The 18,109-nt window shown below is 33.9% G+C and overlaps 1 protein-coding gene across 2 annotated transcripts; it reads left to right on the top strand.

Moving 5' to 3' along the window:
* The first annotated feature begins 729 nt into the window (after nt 1–729).
* LOC111043613 (prostaglandin E synthase 3) lies at nt 730–13,013 on the top strand. 2 transcript variants are annotated; one of them, XM_022328606.2, is made up of 4 exons: nt 730–989; nt 6,601–6,787; nt 9,704–9,895; nt 11,378–13,013. In XM_022328606.2, exons 1-4 carry the CDS (start codon nt 973–975, stop codon nt 11,489–11,491), a joined length of 510 nt encoding a protein of 169 aa, XP_022184298.1. In that variant the 5' UTR covers nt 730–972; the 3' UTR covers nt 11,492–13,013. The 2 variants fall into 2 exon arrangements, with proteins under 2 accessions (XP_022184298.1, XP_022184296.1); XM_022328604.2 differs by lacking the exon at nt 730–989 and adding an exon at nt 1,093–1,447.
* The last annotated feature ends 5,096 nt before the right edge of the window (nt 13,014–18,109 follow it).

The following is an 18,109-nucleotide window of genomic DNA, read 5'->3' on the forward strand; positions in this document are numbered from 1 at the left end:
TATAAAATAATTCTATGTGTATTATTGTTTATATAATTTATAATTATAAAATAATTATTATTTAGCATATTTTACTGTTGGCTTATCATATGGTCATAATTATAATAAAATTGATATAATGTTTCTTCATAGATTTCTTTGCATCATTTCTGAAACTCCCACACTGATTTGAAATGTTATCAGAATACCTAGTATGTTGCTATCATTACATAATTTAATAATCCTGTGTTATTGAATCATCATAATTTATTTTATTTACCTACTTTTATTGTGAAAAATATGAGATTGGACTATGAGCCTGTTTTTTTATTCCCAATCATTTCATGACAGTTTATATTTGTCCTTTTTAAATAAATAAAAATAAATCAATAATACGCTTCTCTTAAATCTGGCCCAAAGTTATTCCCGTGCTTGTGAAAAGTTAACAATACTAAAACTACTGCAGTCACAAATAAAAAAATTCTTCTCTCTATTAATATTCAACCTATATCATTATTTTTGCTCTCAAAAAGTTAACAATGAACTGCTTAATGAAGGAAAAATAACGCTTTCGTGGAATAAGACATACAATATAGAAATAAAATAGAAATTGAGATTGTGCAATGCATTTTCCCATAAGAGCCAATGCGTAACAAAATGAACGAATCCCACAGCAATGCGGGTTGCCTATCTTTACCAGCTGCCTCACTTTTTTTGTGTTGCTAGTCCAATCCAGTTAGTTTAGAGTTCACTGGGTGTGCCAAGTTTAGTTTTCAATTTTGTAAGTTAAAAACAATCAAAATTGGAAAAATACTATTTTGAATTATATCTTTTGATAATTTGAATATAAATCAATATTGATTGAATCTTATTATAATTCTAAGCATGAATATCCAAAGCAGGGATATTTTATTATCTGATTATGGCAATGGCCGGTAAACCCTGCACTTTCAGCATTTAGTTTTTTGGAATTATTGTTGTTTTCACGGAATCATGTCAGGCGATAATAAGTAAGTATATTTCTATTGTTTTTGTTTCTAACATAATTTCATTGTGAAATGTATTACACTTATTTATTTAACTATTCCTAAGAACCTTGAATTACATAATTTTTGTTATTTCATCCACCCGTTCCTACCAATACTATTCGCCGCCATCTTGTGATTTGATACTTCTCATATTGATTTACCGAAATAATAATTAAAATCTTCTTTATAATTTGATAAAGAGTGCCAGATAACATTATTTAATCATGTTATTTCTTGAGATTGATAAATAAGCATCCTACCCTCTATTAGTTTGATTTCAAACTGTCGAACTAGCCAACCTCCTCAGTAGCGTGTTCCTTGCTGTTGAAATCGGTTCATTTTATATTCTTTTTCTGAGAAAATAATTGAATAATAAGTTAGTCTTTACGTTAATTGTAATTTCACTTTTTACATTTTATAATGGTGCAACTACACAATATGTAAGTCTCAAGTTTATTTTCTTTGTTCTCGTATAATGTTAGTGTGCTTTGCAAATTCAAACCGTTACTTAGATTTATTTCTCTTCACTGATTAAACGTGTAATTTTCTTTTCCATTCTAATTAAACTTCATCCAATTTTTATTTGAAATTTAGGATTTTAAATTAGATTCTTGAAATTGATCATGCATTCGCCACGTGCGTACCTATTTTTTTCTTTAGTTTTAGAGCTTGCCGAGATCAATTGAAATTTAACTAGATACCGTTTATTTACGTCTCAATTCAATTATTTTGTATTTTTGACTAGAATTAATTTGACACAATTAGTCAAAATAATATGTTCATATCAGTCACTTACTGATATTTTTATATCGTTCTCAACACGTTCTAATACATTATTTTATTTCATTTTTAGTTGGGAAATACTTGAAACCTGAATTTTGATACTATTGATTTTGTTGCTAAGAGCTAGGGTTTAAAGATCGGCAGCTATGCTAGTTACTAGTTTGTAAATTAGATTTAGTTATTCCAGTTTTATATTTTTGATATTCATCTATCTATCTATATATATATATATATATATATATATATGTGTGTATATATTATATATATATAAGCGAAATGGCCCTGACTCACTCACTCACTCGCAGAACTAAAAATCTACCGGACCAAAAACGTTCAAATTTGGTAGGTATGTTCAGTTGGCCCTTTAGAGGCGCACTAAGAAATCTTTTGACAATATTTTAACTCTAAGGGTGGTTTTTAAGGGTTAATCAGAGCTATTCCTGGGAATATTATATTACTAGCCGTCAGGCTCGCCATATCCGTTTAGCCAGACGTTTAGTCCGGGGCGGAGCCCCCTGGCTAGACGGATATGGCGAGCGAAGCGAGCCTGACGGCTAGTGACTACTATAAATTTTAAATAGGTATTGCTAGAACTGTTACACTTGTACTAAATCTTGAAGTCTTAGACACTTGAAGTCTCCAAAATGTTTTACAAATATACTTTACTTTTACTCCCGATGTAATGATTATTAGACTTAAAAGCTGTGATAACTCTTGAATAGGCTTCTATGTTAGGCAATCTTCTGGGTGCCAGTGGGAGATTGGATACCAACCACAATTGATGGTCAACTTTGAAGCAGGCTACCAGAATCTGTAGTTGTAGATGGCAACTCTAGTGTAATGAGCGCCAGAAGAACTAATGTGTTTTGCTCGGACACTTGGTCCTTGTTCTACTATTCTATAATATAGATATTGCTATATATTGCCATCTACAACTACAGATTCTGGTAGCCTGCTTCAAAGTTGACCATCAATTGTGGTTGGTATCCAATCTCCCACTGGCACCCAGAAGATTGCCTAACATAGAAGCCTATTCAAGAGTTATCACAGCTTTTAAGTCTAATAATCATTACATCGGGAGTAAAAGTAAAGTATATTTGTAAAACATTTTGGAGACTTCAAGTGTCTAAGACTTCAAGATTTAGTACAAGTGTAACAGTTCTAGCGATACCTATTTAAAATTTATAGTAGTCACTAGCCGTCAGGCTCGCTTCGCTCGCCATATCCGTCTAGCCAGGGGGCTCCGCCCCGGACTAAACGTCTGGCTAAACGGATATGGCGAGCCTGACGGCTAGTAATATAATATTCCCAGGAATAGCTCTGATTAACCCTTAAAAACCACCCTTAGAGTTAAAATATTGTCAAAAGATTTCTTAGTGGAAGGCTTAATCGGACACTTGGTCTATGTACCACTATTCTACATGAGGAAGGCTCAATAATATTTTGGAAGATTAGTATTTTTTCTTGGAGTACAGTTTCTTATATTGGGCATCACTTGATAACATCTATTTGCCTCCTTAACCTCCTTAATTTTTTACTTGAAGTGTTACGGGGGATTACAAGTAGAAAAACTTATCTACATTCAGCAAGCTTTAAAGCTAGTAAAGAGCTAGTGATATGTGTGCCCTGTAGTTCTGTTGAGTCTAGTTCTAACGATTTTGTTATTATTACTTTAAGACCTATTACTAAAGATAAATTACTACAATTTAATCGGTCTCTAAATTTAGTGAATTGCTGTGCTGTCATGGAAAAGTCAGATGCAAGTGATATGTTCGAATCCTTTCTCAATACAGTTTTATATTATTTCAATCTAACTATCCCTAGAAAGACCTGTAGAAAAAAAGTTTCCCAAGTTAATAATAGAAATAATTTCAAATGTAAGACTGACTGGTACACACTTGAACTTAGTAAGATTAAGATTCTACTCACTCTCTTACATGAAAACTTCAAAAAACCGAACATTCGAAAACACTTAATTTTAGATGCAGAGCACTGTACAGAAATTCATTAGATGAAGCCAAGAGGGATTCTGTCGCATCAATCATTGAATTTCTAATTACAAATGCAAGAAAGCATGGAAAATTATCAAAACTTTTTCCTCCAACAAGAATGTTGTAAACTTATCTACTCCTGAACCAAACAAACTGAATAATTATTCCATTAAGTGGTTTATAATCTTGAAGTTTCGAAGAGTGAAGATTTCTATGGTTTATCAAGCTGTCTTCTCAAAAATATTGCTCATTCTGTAGTGCCAGTACTGACCATTTGTATAAATAGGTGTATTACACAGGGTGTTTTCCCCAATGTATTAAAAGTCTCAAAAGTTGTTCCCGTTCATAAGAAGGGCTCAAAAGAGGAACCTTCCAATTATAGACCCATCCAAATAGTACCTGTCTTCTCCAAGGTTCTAGAGATTGTCATGTATAAACAGGTTTATGAATACTTGGTAATCTTGGGTTACTGTCGGAGCATAAATTTGGTTTTGTGAAGAGAAGATCCACTTCTGACGCCTTTGATGCACTAATAAAATTTGTAATTGAGTCTTTTGAAAACAGGTGCTTTGCTCAGGCCGCCTTCTGTGACCTGAGCAAGGCATTTGACTGAGTGAAACATGATATTTTGCTTGACAAATTAGCTCATTAAGGAGCCTTAGTCTTTTTAGATCGTACCTTGGCGATCGCCAGCAAGTTTTTTGTGTAGGAAATAAGAGAACCGATCTTGTTAAAGTAAAGTACGGCGTCCCCCAAGGATCAATATTGCGACCACTCCTCTTTGTATTGATGATAAATTATCTTCCTCTCACAATCAACAGCACTGATGACACCACTTTTCTTAATTCTCATTCAGATGCACACACTTTACATAATATGACAGTTGATACCTTGGCGGAAGCTTCCAAGTGGTTCACAGCGAATGGCTTTAAATTGAACGAGGATAAAACTCAGCTAGTTACATTTTAGTATCAGGGATTACACACACAACAATAACAATAGTTTGAAGTTTTTGGGCTTAATATTTGATCACAGGTTGACCTGGGAACCCCACATAAATTTCGTTTCTGCTAGGTTATCTAGGGTTATCTATTTGTTGAGGCAGTTGAAGAATCTTGTACCGGGAAAATACCTGAGAAACTCATATTTTGTTTTTTTTCCAAAGCATAATTGCATATGGAATTTTAGTATATATGGAAACAGCTGCCACATCAATAAGGTCTTTGTTTTGCAGAAAAAGGCTATCAGAATATTGACAGGTGTAGGGTATCTAGATCACTGTCGACCTCTTTTCAAAAAACAAAAATATTGATGGTCATAAATCTCTATATATTTCAAGTAATCATGCACACTAGAAAGAATCTCCATAACTTGAATAAAAGATCCAATAGTCGTGCTTATGACACTAGGAAAAAAACACCACATTGATATTCCATATCAACGTCTTGTCATAAGTATGAAACACTATGACAGCATAGGCTTGAGAATGTACAATAATTTGCTATTGGATAAAAATATTTTTTAAAAAATACTTTTTGAGTGGCTGGTTTTGAGACCTTTCTATGGTTTGACGGAGTTTTTCGATTCTACTTGATGTAATTCTACTTTGTGACTTTAAACTATTGCTTTGACGTTAGTATTTTGTAATTGTATTACCATGACTTTGTCAATCACCTATATTGGTCTACGACAATAAAATCTGTTTATTTATTTAGTGAGACTGGTCCAGAGATCATGAAGATTGTCTCTTGATAAAAAGCAACTTATCTGAGCATTTTTAAATAAAAAATGGATAATACAAAGCAAAAAATTTAGTTAATAATTAAATTTAAGAATTATAAAGTGATTAAATAATGATTTCCGGTTATATAAAATGTTAAGCTTTCCTTTAGGTTTAGTCAAATTACATGTCCCTTCTGCTAATCATAGATGATTCAGTATAATTTATGCCCTAAGACAGTTTTCAGAGATCGACCGACCGTCAGTGCTCTAGCGGAACACTGACTATATAGACAGCTCTGATCTATCCACAAAATATACGCAAAATGATAATCAGCCAGGCTTTGTAACTGGCCTAAACATATGCTAGGTGGTTGTTTACTGTCAAGTAACATTGAGTTTTCCAACTGAATTAAACTGCGTTAACACCAAAGTTATTAACAAAATGTTTTTTTCGTCCTTATAGATTCTATTAGATTGACATACGGTAACTTATCATACACATGATGTGAATATATATATTATGTATGTGAAGATCGTTTTAATCTGATAGAATCTAGAAGGACGGAAAAATAAACATATTGTTTAAACTTAATCCTTATAGACTCTATTAGATTGAACTTAACTTATCATACACATGATGAACATATAATATGTGTTTGTCAAGTTCCGTTCAATCTAATAGAATCTATAAGGATTAAGTTATTATAATTTTGTTAATAACTTTGGTGTAAACGCAGCTTTAGAGTACCTTATGTAGCGTCTGGTTTTTGCATCTCGTTAATTTGATAATATATCATTTTATCAACCAAATGCTTTGTATTAATATTTAAAACAAATCAAAATCAACTTTAGACTGAAATAACTTTATTGATTTCGAATGTGAACAGATTCATATAGATAAACATTCCAACTACACTAATTATACAGGCTCTTTATCACTCCACATGTTCATGTGCATTTATATGCTCTCAGCTAAACATTCCTTACTCTATAGAAAAGAGATAGTTCTTAAAAATGCATTAATTAGTTGAAAGATGATATATTTTAATTCTTCAGACGTTTACCAAAAAAATCAACTTGAATGTTTTACTTTTCAGTGCGATACCTCCGCCCGTGCTGTGGGCTCAGCGAACGAACTGTGTATTCCTGACTATTTGTTTGGAAGATTGTAAAAACCCCGATATAAAGATGGAAAACGACAAAGTAATTTTTAATGGGGTGGGTGGAACCGAAAAGAAACCTCACGAGTTAACCATAAATTTGTTTAAGGAAATCGACCCAGAGGTGAGTCAGTTTTACAATTTGTCAATAAATCTGATTTATTTCATGAATCAAAATACATGACTGTAATCAATACAAAATTAGTTTCGACTTTGAGGGATATGCGGAGCAGAGAAATGAAGGGAGATCAGCCAATTACAGTGATGAATAGAGTCATAGGAAGAAGCGCAGTTGCCAATTTGTCGATTAGACTCGGTCGTCTTAGTGCTTTCAAAAAGGAAATTCATATGCGTATTAAGAGCAGTTGAACACTCACTATATTAGATTAGATATAAGGGCAAATCAAATATGAACGGTAATTTTGCTATTGACTGTACCAAACTTGTTTGGACGTGATGTGGCTGTGTGTGATTAACAGGAGTGGGGGGAACTGCTCGCATCACAGTAGCATTGTGTTCTGCCTTCAGTACAGCCATGACCGAGCAAAAGGTGCATTCATCTGTTGCGCAACACATTGTCATACAATTTTTAACAAACGAAGGTGTTAAGCCGTCGGAAATTTTCACACTCGATTTTGGACAGAGTAGTGTTTCCAAACTATGCCTGCAAAAGAGTAAAAATTTCCGACGGCTCAACACCTTCATTTGTTAAAAATTTTATGTCTATGCCGTTGCGCAACGGAAGGATGCAACTTTTGCTCGGTCATGGCTGTACTGAAGGCAGAACACAATGCTACTGTGATGCGAGCAGTTCTCCTCACTCCTGTTAAGCAAAACAACAATCACACACAGCCACATCACGTCCAAACAAGTTTGGTACAGTCAATAGCAAAATTACCGTTCATATTTGATTTGCCCTCGTAGATTAGAGAACGCTGGCCGCTTTAGCACGGCAACATCACCGCCGCTGTATCCCTACTTTTCTCTGCTTTGCATATCCATCCAAGTCGGAACTAATTTTGTATTGACTTATAATAAGTAGTATTATTGTAATTATTCAAGGAGTTTGAAACATAACTTTTCCTTGTTTGTCGGATGTAGTATAATATTTTCTCAGATGAAAGGTCCTCACAATCTTTCAATTGAACAAACTTGTTCAGTTATCTCTGTATTTATGAGGCAACAAATTTCTGATTAACATTATTTTGAAATAAGATGGATGATATCTTCTGGTTCTATTGTTGTATTTATGTGAGATCTGTGTAAAATATAAGGTTCGCTTATTTTATAGTTGTAAGGCGTTTTTTATTTAAATAGAAAAATACATCATTGGAAATCTTCTTTTTTATCTATTTTCAACATAATCTCCAGATTTTTCCACGCATTTTTGTTGACGACTAATCCACTTTTGAAATCTCGCTTCAAAGAAGTCCGCCGCCAGTCCGTGGTGGAATTTGGTGACCGCTTCTTGCAATTCTTCATCAGTCTTGAAACGTTGTCCACCCAAGTGTTGCTTTAATTTTGAAAACAAGTGAAAATCATTCGGAGCAAAATCAGTTCTCCAGGGAGTATGTTCAACAAGATCTCAGTCAAAACTGTCGTCGATTAACTCGTTGGTTTGGTTGGTGCGTGCGGGCGCGCGCATTGTTACGGTGCTGTCTAACGCCTTTTGTCAATCTTCCTCTCCGGCGATTTTGGATGCTTCTTTTGAGTTTTTTCACGGTCTCGCAATAATTTTCTGAATTTATTGTGGTCCCTCGAGGAATTCAATCAACAAGCAGGACGCCCCTACGGTCCCAAAAGATCGTAGCCATCACTTTCCCTGCGGACAGCGTCTGCTTGAATTCCTTCGGTTTAGGCGATCCAGTATGGCGCCATTGTCGCGATTGTTGTTTTTTTCGGTATAACATAATGACACCACGTTTCATCACCATGAACTTCACACAACTGTCTATGAATATCAACCAGTGGTAGCTTTTCAGCGTGCAAAAATCGGATTACTGCAACTTGGCACATGGTGGTGACGGTGATTGTAGGTTCCATCGCAGATGGCTGTCAGCCCGGCATTGACTGAACGTCGCAGCGATCTCTACAATGGCGGGATCTAGAAGGGGAAAACCAGCGCACAAGGCGGTGTTGCCGCATTTCGTCGAACGTACAGCGTATGGAACCTTATTTTTTTACACAATTCTCGTACAAAAGTCATCTCTATATGAGAGAGATATAAACATTTCCTATTCGAATATTTCGATAGTTATTGGAAAGTATTTGGTTACATAGTAAGTCACATATTAATTACCATATTATGTTGAAATTAGGGGTTTGATTATGGTATGTTACACCGATGAATTTAATATCAGTATAAGTAAATCAGTCATTTCTTTAATGGCAATTCTTCTTCAAAACCTGTTTTCCAAACACCATATCAAAAGAAAACTTGAAAAAACACTTCATGTAGAAAAGGATTACGAACGAGCACACTACGATGAAATCTTGCAATCAATGCTTGAAAAGATAGTATAAGAAGATATGTCATGGAATAGGGCGTTTTTGTTGCAAATTGCTGTGTTAACTCTAGCCGATAGTCGTAGTAAGTTAGTTGTTTCTTGTAAAGCTATGTGTCGCTGGTAGTCTCTCATACTGTGCCGTTCTCACACTCTGTCCCCAACAAAACAGTAATAATAGACAGTAGTCGTCAGTTATCGGCTTCACTTGGAACAAAAATCTCGACTTGAATTTGAAACACAAGCGACCTATACCATGGCATATCTTCTTATGCCATCTTTTCTCTATGCTATAATACTGTATCATGTTTGTATGCTATGGATATAATAAATAATAACTACGAGAGGGAAAAGTCACAAGGAATATTTTAGAGCGATTCTAACCGGATATTCCAAGAGAAGAGCTGAAAGAATATCGGCGCCACTTTCAGCGAATATTTTAGCCGGGGGGTTTCCTAGTAAGATAATTTTTCATATGAGGAAGTGTGTATAATCTATTCAAATTCAATTATTAAATCATTCCAACTTCTTTCCAGAAATCTGCCAAATTTGTTAGAGATAGGAACATAGAAATCATCTTGAAGAAGAAAGAAGAAGGACCATACTGGCCCCATCTGACGAAAGAAAAGGAGAAGCATCATTGGTTGAAAGTGGACTTTGACAAGTGGAAAGATGAGGATGACAGTGATGATGAATTTGGAAGCGGCCAACCAGATGACCTTGATGAGGTAACAAATTTAAGTTTCTAATCTCATATTCATCTATTACATTAAAACTAACCACCACTTCCCTCATTATTAGACGAACTGGTTGAAAATTATACGAAACTCAACGTAAATACATTTTACTGTAATGGAATTCTCGCTTAATGCTAGAGTTATCTTGAAAAGAACCTGTCTGATTGATAAAAGGGCAATTTAAAAGCTGTCTTTTAAACTACTGTACTGTTTAACAAGTTCACAAGTAAATTTTAATCACCTAACTCTAACTTGTACATTCAATATCAGTTATGTCTTATGTAACACTATTATAGTGAGGTCCACGTTATAATGGCAGTGGATAAAGATAGGAGAATAGCGATGCCGATTTTCTGCAATAATTATATTTCTACACTGTCAAAAACATAATTGGCATCGTTGTGGACCTAGAAAAGGATAGTACCACCGGCTTTGTCGAATAATAGACAAGGATAGCAAAACCAAAGTTGATCAAATACTGTCATTATAACGTGGGCCTCACTATAGGCCAATTCAATCTTGTACAGGGACTGTTCCGAAAGTAATGTCAATTATTTTTTTCCGAAACGACTTTACATTGCTGAGTGCTGCGTCTGTGTATATTGCATTGCATGCCGCAGCTGACAGTTATGACCTTGATGAATTTAGATCACGTTGTCAACTCGTTGGGCATATAAAAGGCCGTTGTTTGTAGTAATTATTAACTGGAAATGATATATATCTAGTATTAGTAGATAATTTCCAACTACAGAAAGTCTGTACTCACACTACCGCGACTCAAATTGTATGACTCCAGTCGCGAGTACATTTATATGACTTATTTAAAATTGTCTAATTAAAGGCTTTATTTTAATTAACCTTTTTTAATGGTAGGCCTATAGCATAAGAAATGCTACTACTTTTTTAAAAAAATCGAGCGTTTTCTCGTTTATATTCAATCTATTTCACTTCATAACTTCACTTTATTGTACATGTAGGATACTCAAGTCTCACTTCTCTTGGCGACCAGCCTGTCGAGTCGGTGAGAGACGTGCGACTATCCTATATGTTCAAAAAGTGAGGTTAGGATTTGAAGTGAAATAGCGTGAATATGAACGAGAACTCGTTGAAATTTGTTGAAAAGTGGTGAAATTTATCATTTTATGTAATTGAAATTAATTGATTGAAATAAGCCTTTCATTACAAAATGTTGAATAAGAAAAGTTGGAAGGTCTGAAAAACTGGTACTCGCGACTAGAGTGGTGTGATTTGAGCCGCGGTAGTAGTGCCAAAGATTCACTTTAAACTCTTAGTGCTGGTTGCACAACAAAATTTTAACCGTGATTAATTCCACGAGAACCAATCAGAGAAGCCGTCTTATAAAAACCGCGTTCTCTAATTGGTTCTCGTAAAATATTAATCACGGTTAAAATTTAACCGGCTGTTGTGCAACCGGGCCTTAGTATTGAATGTAATACTGTAATTATTGCGTAGATGGTGCGATCGATGGGTGGACTGGGCGGCGGCGCAGGCATGGGCAAGGAGTCGTTAGACGACCTGGACGTGGAGGAGCCAGACTCGGACGACGATCTGCCCGACCTCGAGTGAACACTCCCAGCCGACCGCGATACTATGGTCTTCGAAAGACATTCTATTATGTGTTTCCACGATTAGGTTCGACATTGTGTTTTTTTTATTATAGCTCTTCAATTCAACAAGGACGATATTATTATTATTCACGATTTAGTGATCATCCCAAAGGTCTGTCAGAAAGGATTTCTTCTTTCAAACGCAGAAATTGAGCATTCATTCCAAAGTGATGTGACTTTATCCCTTTTACTATCTGAAATCACCTTAACGGTTCTGTCTCAACTAATCACATTATTGAAGCTATTTTTATTCGATAGAAATAAATTTACTTTGAGTGTCTTGAGAGTCGTAGTGTAGCAAGCGTTTTTGATATTATCCGCCATTTGCATTCCCTACAAATAAAATGAATTGTGGCCTTTTTTGGATTGCTGGATAAATTCATATTTAATTGTCTCCATTGCTCTATATGATATTAAAAGCATAGCAATATTATTAATTTTATTTACTTGTATGAGTATTAGTACCGAAAATACGATATTAGGCAACTTATAATGTAACCTTTCGCATCACAATCTAAGTATATTATGGAGTTTTTTAAGTCACCGAATCAAATATCAAAATATCTAACCCTTACTACTTTTGTGGTTTGTCTATTTATTTTTTTAGTTTTACTAGTTAAATTTATCCCCTGAGATATTACATTTTGTACCTCAAAATATTCACAGTTATTAATGAAGTAAGTTTCAATGAAATTCTTTTTTAGTAGGGAGATAATCTGCAAGTTATTTGCAAGGATGGTCAGGTCTCCCTGTTCTCTGGTTACTTTTTGAAGCTCATGACATCTGTTATTATATTTTAATGAATTGAGTATAATTGTTAATTTAGTTCAATTCTATGATTTGCAGTAAGTTTCTAATTTGGAGCTTTTTTGTACAATCAATAAAAATATTATAATTCTCGATTGGTTGGTTCTCATTTTATAAATCTTGATATTAAAGAATTTCTCAAATTTATTAAATTAAATATAATTTGTAGATTGTTCACCGACATTTAGAACCTGCACCATTAGGAATTTGTGATAATATATGATCATTTATCGCTTTTGTAGGAAATTCGAAAAAGCATAATCTGGTGTAATAGTTTTTGAATGATTGAATCTGTTCAACTTCTAGTAAAAAACATGAAAAATATCTATAATTTTATAGGTGACATTCCATAGTTTACTCTTTCTTGATTAAGTATTACGTTGTTTAAAACTCGTGATATTTTTATATTCATATAATTGAAGGAATGTTTGAAGTAAAATAATCAAGAAATTGAACAATAATCGGATATTGATTCAATCATAATATTTATATCACATCTATGATGTGTTGTTACATTCATATTTATCCAGTAATGCAATAGTGTTAAGCGATTCTAACGCAAAATATTTAAAAGCAATACATCCTTTTAAACTCTGTTATTCTCATGTATATATCCTGTCTTGATTTTGTAATTGAATTAATTTTTGAGAATAAAAATGTGATTCGCATTTAGACCAATAGTTATTCAACCTCTACTGAGTAGAACAATTCTTCCTTTTTTCCGAGTGCCAAGTTGTTTTCTTCATCACTTCATTCATAGATTTTCAATTTACAAAATTGAACTTACTTATTGGTTGTGATGCTCCTCGGTGAATTAATTATGCGATTATAAATGAGTTTTAATAGAATAAGGATTATCAGTAAACTAATTTAATTAGGTACTGTCAATCATCATATCACATATTTTATTACAGTAGAATTAACCGTTTTGAGTGCAATAAAACTTGAGTATCTATTAATTGATTTAGTCCAATCAACAAAGGTTTTTGGAAAGAATAGTTTGGAAAAAAAATTTCACCCCGCAGTTCTGTTAGGAAAGTAGGGAGCTAAACATAAATCAAAAGTCCCCTACCCGCTAAGGGGTTGGTTCAAAGGAGTACGCGACTAGGTGCCACCCCGACTACTTGTCCCCTTTTAAAACTTGCCCGTCTACTTGTCTCCTTTCTGAGGAGGTGACAACTAGTCGGGGGGACACCCTGTCGCGAGGTGTCAAGTAGTCGTCTACGGTCACAACAACCTATCCCCTCGACTCCACTCCACAAGAAATCACCATTCCGGCTGGCTCTTCATTTGAAAGTTGGAAAATGAAGCCAAACTATCAAGTTATTATATGAAAAGACATTAAGATTCCTAATTTTGATATAATATAGTTATTTGTGCAACTAGTGCGCAAAGTGACAGTTTGCTGCACCGAAAGAAACGTTTACGCCCGAGCCGTAGGCGAGGGCGGAATGGTTTGTTGAGTGCAGCAGAGGAACTTTGCGCACGTATTTCACATTAAGTTTTTCCTACAGTTACCATTGAATATGAAAAGTGGGTAATTATGGGTAAAATTCCCTGAAATGCATCAAATGTATATCTGTGTAATTTTATTTTTAATAAATAAAATAGAATGTAGTATGTGTGTTTGAATGGCTGTGTGTTGTGTGCTGTCATCTACTGTTGTCCACCACTTCAAGATTCTTATAACGTGCACCACAGTTACTGTTACCAACTGTAATGGAATTGATTAATTGAAAGGTTGAACTAATTTGATTTATCATGTAATTTAAAATTTGTAACAAAATAATTAATATTGATTGTATTCAACAAGAATTACAGGTCCTAACTCTCTAGGAGTTGGATACAGAAATTAATAAAAGATAATGCTGTTATATTATAATTGATAAATAAGATGTACTGATCAAATAAATGAGGGGTTAAATATCGCTTGGCTAACGAGAGGTTAAATTTGGATCTTACTCTTTATCTCATGAGAAAGGTTTTAATTGTAAAATAATTAAATGTAGAATGAATATATAATATTTATTGATAATTAAAAAGAATCATTTTCAAAAGATAAAATATGATTTCAAATAATATTGACAAGATATACCCTCAGATAAAAATAATATAATTAATTTGGCACTCACTCTACCCAAATGGGAGACCCTCTCAGTAGGGAGAAGTCGGGCTGGTTGATCTGCTGTAGATGTTTCCAGGTCCCGTCCTTACCACCGACTGCCAGAGCCTCTCATTTTTTCCATAATTTTACTTGTCATGAATTTTCACCGTCGTCAGCAATTTATCTATTCATTGTGAAAATTCATGGCAAATAATAAAAATTATGTAGTTCTATTACATCCCCGGGTCCCCCTAACTTCGGCCCGAAGTTATCGAAAAAACGGCATCTCTCTAAGTTAATTTTTACACATTTCAATAATATTTCAAAATTAAAGTCAAAATTACCGCAAGCTAAAATTATTATTATTATTATTATTCACAATATTATTCTAATTGGATATTTATATGTAACATAACTTTCAATGAATACCTTAAATCTATGTGAGTGCCAATTCATAAGCTAAATGCAAGTGATATAAATTACATTATAGTGAACTAATTCATAAAAAATCAAACTTAGCCTAACACATCAATCAACTTCAAATCAACAATTCAATACATTCATATCTGAATAAGAATTGAATGGAAAAAATTTCAATTATATTGATGAATAAAATTAAACCTACAAAATCTACGAAAGTAATAAAATTGAATCATAATGCAAAAATTAAACATCAAGTCCGAATAGTATTCGAGTAAGCAAAATAATATTGTGGAACCCTTGAAAATAAGAATAATAATAATAATTGAAATAGTTTATCTTCTAATCTGGGAAAATATTTGAATCGATAGCATAAAAGAGTAAATGGATATAATAATAGTGAATAAGTAATTATTATTTGCATAGTTTCCTATATCCTAACCCATTATTTTAATGATTTCATTACATACTACTTTACTAAAACACAATTATATTCTTAAAGATCCTGTGGGTAGTCCACAATTGGAGTACGTTTCGGGACTCTCAGTTGATTTGCTTTCTTCTTAATATAATTTTGAAGACATAAATACAAGAATATAACAGTTATCAGTGTTTGTCAGACAATAATAATATAAAATTTATATTTATATCATTTAATGATCAGTTTATTGTTCACCCCTAACAAATCAAAGTTATTTGGCATTTCAACATGATGGAAAATGTCTTCTGAGAATGAGTTGTGCTCTTCAAATTTTGAAAAATTCAAGTGCCAATTTTCATTTAAGATTTCTGAAAGGTTTAAGTACTGGGGCAGAGTCTCATGTTTAAAAATTGGGATGCTCAATTTAGATAAATTTGTCCACATGTGAGGAATTAAGTTATTAATAGCTGGAGAAGGATGGGAACGGGAGTCGCAAGGATAAAGAGTGCTTATTAGTACGTCGCCGTTGTCGTCTTGAAGTTCGCAGTTGCAAGGGATGTGGAGTGATAGGGTTCCTGGACTGTTGCTTGGGACCTCAGTTGTTGAGTTTTTACAGCGAATTGTCGTCTTTTTGCCGGTGTTGTGGAATAGGAAGGTGTCTTCTCGTAGGCGAGTGATTAGGGTTTGATTGTCAGTTGCTTTACAATCAAATTTGCAGACTTCTCGTAGCTCCGATACGTCTGCTTCTGATGTTAGAAGGTGGAGACAAGTGGCTTGGGTGGCGGAGTTCGACATCTTTTTCCTCGGAATCAAGCAGAGGCCTTTCTGCTTGAACTGGCAATCGTCTTCTTCGTCATCTGACAGGATTTGCAGTTTATTTTCTTCTCTAAGTATCAGGTGATGTTGGGAGGTCAAACGGCAGGTATGACCATTCCAATGAAGCGGGATAGATTGCAGGTGGAATAATGAAATAGTTGAATTTTTCTTCTTTATTGGTATTTTGAGGGTAACCAATAGTTCGTTGTCGGATTTTCTGCAGGATGTTAGTTTCAAGTTTCGAATTTTATCGTTGTCTTTTGTTGATATGGTGAAGTTTCTCTTGTTTATTTTCTTTTCGAGTTCTTGAAGTCGATTGTTTAGGTCTTCTTTTGAAATGACGTGATGAGAAAGTTGTTGATTGTAGCATCTCATGTCGATTTCATTGTAGTTGTTAGATAGAGTCATCATATACATGAAAATAGTAGTCCTCAGTTGTGTTTTCAGTACATCGGTTGTAGTATTCCCTTTCTGAAACTTATTCTGTTGGGTGAATGATTCTTGCCAAAGAATAAGGTCATGCTTCATGTTGTTCAATACTTTCTTCACGTTCTCTGCCATGCCGTTCATCTTGCGTGTGTTGTCTATCAATTCGACATGTTCAGCGTGAACGAAGTCTTGAAGATTACTGAGATGAGAAGTGATGTCGGTTTCGGTTTTCACGTATGCGCCCAATTCTTCGTCGGTAGCTACTCCGCAACACCAGTTTAGGACCGCCCCGATCGTATCGATAGAGCGTTCGCGGCGTGGTAGTCGATTTTCGCTCTCAGCTGGAGTGTTGTCGTCATCGCTGCCAATGTAAATGCCGTCTTGTAGTTGTAGAAGTTGCAGCTCCGTTCGATGAATCTGATCAAATACTGCACACTCCGATGGGAAGGGAAAGGACATGAGTCAATTTTTAAAGGAGTACTCAGAAGGTTCCTCATAACAAATAAAGGATTTGACCTAGGAATACTGAATGTTATTGGAACTGTGGACTCGTAAAATACTACATTGTGAATTTCTTTAAATAGAGCTCCGTGAAAAAGAGAAATTTCTTGAGACAATACCGTACAACATATTTCTACAAATGCTAAGGAACAAAGTATTATGGTATTCATTTTAAAAATATTATATCAGTTAGTACTCTATATTAATCTATCAATGAACAGTTCGTATAAGATATCAATTTTATAAACAATAATTACTAGTAAAATCCCCAAAAACCCTACAAATAGATTATGTAAATGGTCAAATTAATAGCTATTTCTTATATTCCAATCGTAATCACCTACTGGAATTGATTATTTCATTAACATCAATACAGATAATATTGTTATTAAAATATACGTTTTCACATAAATAATCTTATAAATAAATAAATTATTATATCAAGAATCATCCGTTTCTGAAAAAGAGAAACATTTTATTACATACGAGTCAAGAAAATAATATTCAAGCATAAATCGTATTTGATGATTTTCAAATAGCATTCATTCATAAACAAAAACGTGAGAACAATTCACATCTTTTAATAATGAATCATCGTTAGAATGTCTAGTAAAATTGTCTATCAGAGCTCAATTATATTTCATTGTTTCATCGAAGTAGAAATCCAATTAATATTTTGATTGATTGAAAACTGCATACTATTGTGATTTGAGAATCATCTCGATATCTAGTCGTGAGAAAATGGATTTGATCGCTTCACAAGTCAATACTGATCTCGCAAACAAAATTCTCTAAAAATTCAGTTGTAAGCATGATATTGTTTTTCAATGATTTGGAAAATAAATAATTACATGAATGTTTCATCTCGATTTCTTCTCATCAATTGTCTTTTTATTAATGTTAATTCTATTTATTTTATTTAAATAATTTTATTTATTGTTAATTCTTTTAAATTAATGAAAGGCAAAGATTTAGGATGAGCGAGGTGTAATTGCTAGCATAAAGAAAAGTGCTGGAATAAAGAATACAGTTAGACAATAAAACAATAAACACTTAATTGATGGGATCTCGTATGAAAT

Source organism: Nilaparvata lugens, chromosome 3 (genome assembly GCF_014356525.2).
Source record: "Nilaparvata lugens isolate BPH chromosome 3, ASM1435652v1, whole genome shotgun sequence".
Taxonomy (NCBI): Eukaryota; Metazoa; Arthropoda; class Insecta; order Hemiptera; family Delphacidae; genus Nilaparvata; species Nilaparvata lugens.